Source organism: Buceros rhinoceros, unplaced genomic scaffold (genome assembly GCF_000710305.1).
Source record: "Buceros rhinoceros silvestris isolate BGI_N320 unplaced genomic scaffold, ASM71030v1 scaffold33007, whole genome shotgun sequence".
Classification (NCBI taxonomy): domain Eukaryota; kingdom Metazoa; phylum Chordata; class Aves; order Bucerotiformes; family Bucerotidae; genus Buceros; species Buceros rhinoceros.
Genome location: NW_010422149.1, coordinates 3,396 through 10,193, shown reverse-complemented (window position 1 = coordinate 10,193; position 6,798 = coordinate 3,396). Strand labels below are relative to the sequence as shown.

Here is a 6,798-nt window from a genome sequence, read left to right as displayed (position 1 = left end):
AAGAGTGTTTGGTTTGTTTGTCTTTAAGAAAGGCCACATAAGCCCAATGCAATTATTATCTTTCAAAACCTTTGGATTTGCTGCAAAAAAGGATTCGATCATCCTCAGATCAAATCTGTCATCTTTCCCCGGGGTGAACTTACCAGATTTGTCAGCAGGCTTGGGAGCAATTTGTCAGCGTGGTTTTCAGCTAACAGAGCAGAGCTCAGGGCAGGTCTTCAGTAACCGAACGGTCACATTTCCATATGTTGGACTGTGGGGTTTTGAAGGTAGGCAGAAATTTGAGTCTCCCTTTCTGTTACATTTGTTGGTAATTTAAAGTTTGCCAAACTTTGCCCTTGAACCATACTTTTTTTCTTTCTTCCTTCTAAGAGTGATGACTCTGAAGATGATGAACCCTGTGCAATAAGTAACAAATGGACTTATGAGAGGTGCAGTCAGAGATGGTCTCGTATCGAGAGCCTAGAAGGTTTCCCAGGGGAGGAAGGTGCTAGTGCATCAGCCCCAGGCAGTCCAATACTGAAGAGCACGAGCAGCAAGGGTGCTCTCTTTCTGGTTCACGGCGAGAAGCATGATGTGTCCTCAATTCACAGCACTAGCAGTGGTGACAGTGATGTTGTTAGCTTCCCCAAACCTCTTGAAGATGTGGAAACCAGCACGAGTTCCTCACGATGTTCCTCAGTTAAGGTCACTTCACTGAACTCTACCTTTAGTTTTTCTCCTCCCCGCAGTGAATTTTTAAATACTACCAGTGAGGAGCATCTTTTGGATAAGTCACCATATAAAAAGAGGAAGAGCCTTCTAAAGAAAATGGAGAAGTTGCACATAAGGAGCTGCAACTTAAGGAGTGGTCAGTCAAAGGCCAAACCCATAATAAGTGAACCAGTTCTTCTGGAAGGCCTTAATGAAGAAAAGATGAAGATGCTGAACTGTGTAGATATTTCTGACCTCTCTGGCATCCAAACAAAGAACAATTCTTCCTTTTCTCCCCAGAGTGGCAATAGCAGAAATCAGTCTGAAGGCAGCGGCACAGTGAGCACTCCAAGTCCTCTTACAAAACCACGGAGCCACGATGAAGGATGGGGGATGTATGTAGAGGAGTTGGATTCTAGCAAGCTCTTGCTGTGGAATGATCTATCTCAGCAACATCTAAAAACTGACATGAAGTTACGGATGAACCAGATGTTTCAAATACCACAAGGCCATAAACCGGGCACTTTCCCCAAAGCACTTACAAACAGCTCCCTGTCTCCAGTAGGCAACTCTTCCATCAACTGGAGAACTGGGCATTTTCATGGGTGCAGGAGGAGCAGGAGCAGAAGCAGTTCCAAGGATTCCAAAGGCCCCCAGAGTCCCCCTTCATGCACAAATAACAGGCTGAGTGTATATGACAACATGCCCAATATTGAACTTGCTAATTTGGAGGCGGCACAAGTTGGTGATGATGATGTTTTTTCAGAACTGAACAATGTTATAGAAGACATCAACGGTCTCAAACAGCTGGTTGATCAGTGGACAGAGAAGTTCTCAGATGATGGGTATTCGGACTTTGCCAGTGATTTGGCCTCTTTGTATCCATGTTCACCTAAAGAAATCTGTCTTGAAACAGAGGGCTCAGAAGATAAGGCAGCAGACCTCCCAGCCACTGAGGGAGAGAGCGGCTGTGGACTGGGCAAGGAGATCAGCTCTGCAGAGCTGGCATACACGACAGACTCTACGAAGACCAACAGGTCAGCCATCCTGGGGTTTCCCTGGTAGACTGCCCCTTGGGAACCTTTCCCTGGTGATTCTCTCCCTTCAAAACGCTTTTCCAGAGCGAAGTAAGTTGGTTCTGGGTCACAGGGTCTGCAGCGCGGGTGCCAGCGACGGCTGGTCTGTAGGCACTCTGCTATCTGCATCCGCCCTGGTCTCTGCCGAAGGTAGGGCTCTCTCAATTGGCACGAGCACTGAGACGTTTGGAAGCAGACTCTATGGCTGTCTTGCCGTACTTCTCCTCGGAACACTTTGTGTGGCCAGCGAACCCCTTGGGCGAGAAGAACCCCCTTTAACTGCAACTAACCATGGGGTGCTTGGGACCTGCAGGTCATTTAGAGCCTTGGGTGCTGCGCCGGCGCGGGCAGAAAGCTATCAGGGACAGTGGAAATAACCCTCAGCTTAAAATATGTTTGTTTTGTAGGCTGGGGAAGCAGCACTGGTCCGTGAAAGAGAGTATGAGCTTGGAAAGCCTCTCCATCCCGACCGACGGCCAGTCGGCCGCCCAGCTGGCCCGGACACAAAGGCTGGCTCTGTTGAAACTCACCGCTCTGATGGACAGATACTCCCCTCCCAGTAAGCAGGGCTGGAACTGGTAAGTTGTCCAATATTAAAGCAACCTGTGTTGGAAGAGAGGGTTTGATGCAAGGAGGTGGATTTCCTTGTCCACACATGTTCCAGATGAGGAAATTTGTCCTGTGAAATGGGTGGCAGTTCCGTGGTTATTTCCCTGCTGCGGGGTTTCCTCTGCTACGGGCTGCACTTTCGCACCTCGCTGGCCGTCCTGTGCTTGCTGATTTTAAAGCACGCGGAAGTGGCTCTCTAGATTTGCCCATTTGCAGGGCTTTGTCGAGGGTTCTCCGCAGAGGCTGCAGGACCTGAGGTGAAAGTTAGCTGGGCTGAGAATCCACTCTGCAGCAACGAGTCTCTGAACTCGGCCAGCGACAGGACTTAGAAATAGAAGTTAGTTGAACACGGAAGGGAGTGAAAAAAGCCTGTGGTGTCCTAAAGGGATGGAATGTATCTCACAAGAGGATGCTTTATGAACGCTAATTTCAGTTCTGAACCGAGGAAGTCGTTCCTCTAATTGCCCTTAACGGTTTTCTCTCTCTTACGGTGCCGTGTGTACAGGTATGTGGCAGGATTTGGGGCTGTGGCACGTGTCACTAAATCCTCTCCTGTGCCTGTAACTGAAGTAGCAGGTGGAACCCTGCAGGGCAGCTAATAAATCACATGCACCGGGTTTTGTTTTCAGGACTATACCAAAGTTCATTAAAAAAATAAAAGCCTCTGACTACAAGGACAAAAATGTGTTTGGGGTTCCTTTACTCCTGAACGTTCAGCGAACAAGCCACCCGCTGCCCAATGGCATCCTGCAAGCTCTGGACTACTTAAGAAGCCACTTTCTTGACCAGGTATGAACTTGAGGCCGCCCAGACCAGCCCTGTTCCTTTAACAGACCTGCGCCAGGGAACCAGTCTCTGCTTCCACCTTCTGTGAGGGCCGTCCTTGCCTCCTAAGGCTCTGAACAGGCAGACTGGTGCCGGGCTGAGCAGGTGGCCTGGGAGGACATACCAGTGCTGTTTCCTTTGGGAAAGCCTTCGGTCCTGTGTTGTATCACTGATGTCACGAGCAGTCAGTCCTCTTGGCGCAGGCAGTCACGCTGTCCCCTCCTGGAGAGGCAGCATGGCTCTGCTCCTCTAGGAAGTGCATCAGCCACACGATGCCATTACTCCTTCTGGTCTGTGGCTGCTGGCAGTGCCAGAGCCAACTTGATGATTAATCTTGTTTCGGCTGAAATGTACCACTAAGCAGAGAGAACACGTCAGAGCGGCACCTGCAATGTCTTTTTCTGTCTCTCGAATCCCTATTTGTCCACCAAGTGGAGATGTGTGCACAGCGATGGAAGCGTGCGTCGCATCTGCTATTTCTGCAGCACTGTGGCAGCAATGGGAGCCCCTGCAGCGTGAGACACAGCAGTCAAAGAAAGGGGTTTGGGTTTTCCTGTGCTCTCTGAAGGTGTCGGTGCCGAAGCACAGGAATGTGTGCAGCCCGCGAGGCCCTAGGGCAGGCTGGAGGGTGGGCGGTCGGTTACCTACCAAGGCAGAGTGTTTCATTTTGAGGTTGTGGTATCCGTTCAGTGAGTGTAAACAAACCAATGAACGTAAATACTGGCTGAGCTGCACACAGTGAAACTTCGAAGAGAAACTTTGTTGAGGTCAAGTTCACAGGAAACTTCTAAATCTAGGTGTTGTCTGAAACTCGGCTGACAGTCATGTTAAGAAGCGTAATTTCCCCCAGGATGGCAATTGCCCTTTGCCAACCTGTAGATGTATCACAAGTATCAGACATACCAGCTGTATCAGACATACCCGACGTGAAACTCGAACCTCGTGGCGCTCACAGCCTGAGCTCGATTGCTCCCTCATGGGCGTGGATGTGCGTTTGCCTTGGGATCACCACGCAGCGGTGCACTGGACACCCGCGGCCCCGTGTGTGGACATCGTCTGCTCAGGCAGACCGCCAGCTGTCAGTACTGATGATTTTGAAAGACAAAAAGCGTAACTGGGCATTAAATAAAAGAAGGCAAACACACGTGAAAACTGCTCTGGCTTTCACAGCTGGTTCCGTGGGCATCGGTCAGGGTTTGCCTGGGAGGAGTATTGGCGCTGCTTCTCATGACACAAAATAGTTTGGTGTTAGATGGCACTACCGCAGGGTCTTAGCTAGCAACAAGGAAGTGAAGGATCAGTGACTGACGTCAGAGTTTTGATTCCTGGTGATTTATCTCTTAACTTAAATAATTTCTTTCACCTGCAGGTTGGCCTGTTCCGAAAATCTGGCGTTAAATCCAGGATTCTATCTTTAAGAGAAATGAACGAAACCAACCCAAACAACGTGTGTTACGAGGGGCAGTCAGCATTTGATGTGGCAGATATGGTGAAGCAGTACTTCCGAGACCTTCCCGAGCCTATATTCACCAGCAGGCTCTGTGAATCCTTCCTCCACATCTACCAATGTAGGTATCGAAGGCTGGAGGATCCCAGCTCCTTGAGCGTCCTAACACTGGCAGACTAGGACCAGTGTCATGTCCCTTTGTGGTCAGAGGAGGCGAGTCAGGCAGGATGTTTCTGAAAGCATAAGCTCGTTGTGGCTCTGGGCTTAGGAGATGGGAACATCTGTGTCCTGTGGGCCAGCCATTATCCAACGTTGTGCCTTCTCTGTTCTTCGAGTGTAGTAACGTGGTTGTAGCAGCCCTCCTGTGTTTTGAAACTGTCGTTTCCTGCCTCTCACTGTTATCAACCTTGAGGTTCAACCTGAGAAAGAAGGAAACGTGAAGCTGAACTCTGACATGGAATATAGTTTTAAGCAGCGTATATCTCCACAGTGAATTCACTTTCAAAAAGCAGCTGGTTTGGGGAAGGAACTTGCTGTAGGGGCTTATGCTGATGTCGCTACAGGGAGTTTCTTCTTTTGAAACAAGGTTTTGAAAGCCAAAGTATGCGACTTCTGGGAGGAGTGGTTTTCAGCCTGGTTTATGAGACTCTTAGTGGCATGAGTACATGAGCTGCTGCTGTCCCGTGTATGCTGTGGGTTTGTGAAAGTTTGGTTGGATTTTATTCTTTTAACCTGTCAGGCTTCTAGAATTTTGTCTGGAAATTCTTCCTGAGAATTTGTTTGTTTGAAGGAAGTTTTCTTTTTGCATCCACAAATCCTTTCTGTAAGGAGGTCCAGAATTCCCATGCCCAGTGGACATGGAATCACCTTTTCTTCCATTTATCTTCCACTGTCCACCTCCCACCTCTTGACTGAATGACCCTACTCACCCTCCCTGTGCCACATGACAAGAGCAAGTGCCCACACAGATGCCCATCAAACATGTTCTGTGTGTTCTGTGTACCTGCATCATCTCCTTGAAGGGGAAGCGAAGTGAACTTCTACCCTTTGTAGTGATGTAAATTGGAGAAATCTTCAGGATATGGGGGTGCATTGTAGGGTGGACCATACCCGTGCTCCTGCAGGGGCTGTTGGGGCACACACCGTCCCTGCATTTTGGCGTGAATGGCAAAAATGTTCTTCTCCCAGTTGAGTTAACTGACAGCATCTCTTCTCCTCACGCCTGAGGCTGAAAGGAGAAGATGGTGGAGTAGCCATCTGCTCTCAGGTATCATCCCAGAGTAATCCTTATGGGGAGACAAGCCCTTGTTTGGCTTGTAACCAGAGCCGGTTCAGGGTAAGTTCATTAGCATGTGGTCAAGATAAAGGAGGAGTCAAGCACCAGCACCACTGCTGTGAATGTGCGTCTTGCCAGGCAGCAGAAGACAGCTGCTCTTGTTTGCTGTGACTGTGATAACAGCCCTTGGGGGTCTCTGCTGTGAGCTAGAGCGGCAGGAGAATGGATGAACGTACAGCTTCAGTGCCCTGCTTGGGACACTGCAAGTCGGGTGTGATTTCATCACTGTTTCTGTTTGCAGACGTGCCGAAGGAACAGCAGTTTCAGGCTGTCCAGGCTGCTATTCTCCTTCTCCCAAAGGAAAACCGAGATGCTTTGAAAATCCTCCTGTTCTTTCTGCGAGATGTGGTTGCTTTTGTTGAGGAAAACCAGATGACCCCAACCAACATCGCTGTCTGTCTGGCACCGTCTTTGTTTCACCTCAACACCCTGAGACGAGACAGTTCCTCCTCCTCCACTAGGTATTAGCACCCGAGTGCTGGCGCTGCTGCTCTCCGCAGTGGTCTGTGCTGGAGCAGGCTTTCAGCAGCCGGCCTAGCATCAGTGTCTGCTTTAAGGGGAAACAGCGTATGTGTCTTGGGATTTGTCTCAAATATGGCTGTTAGGGACCACAGAGTGTGGAATGATCCAGCAGCTCCTTGTCCAGTGCAGAGAGCAGTGGTAAGGCCCCGACGTCATGCTGCTGACTACTCTGTGTGCGAGCTACCTCGCCTTCCTCGAGGCTGCTGCACCCTTGGTGCTTGCTGCCGGCGCAGCTGCCCAGGATCCAGCGTGGGGACTGCTGCCTGAAGTGGAGCTGGCCACTGAAAACG

At 49.8% G+C, this 6,798-nt stretch overlaps 1 protein-coding gene across 1 annotated transcript in view; it reads left to right on the top strand.

Annotated features, from left to right (window-relative positions):
* LOC104496782 (rho GTPase-activating protein 7-like) overlaps nucleotides 1–6,798 on the top strand; it is a gene marked incomplete at both ends in the record, with an annotated part of 12,226 nt that overhangs the window by 3,608 nt on the left and 1,820 nt on the right. The window contains 5 exons of the mRNA XM_010139946.1: nucleotides 373–1,734; nucleotides 2,208–2,347; nucleotides 3,008–3,167; nucleotides 4,573–4,771; nucleotides 6,228–6,447. Of these exons, the coding sequence (XP_010138248.1) occupies nucleotides 373–1,734; nucleotides 2,208–2,347; nucleotides 3,008–3,167; nucleotides 4,573–4,771; nucleotides 6,228–6,447 (2,081 nt within the window). The remainder of the gene's footprint in view (nucleotides 1–372; nucleotides 1,735–2,207; nucleotides 2,348–3,007; nucleotides 3,168–4,572; nucleotides 4,772–6,227; nucleotides 6,448–6,798) is intronic.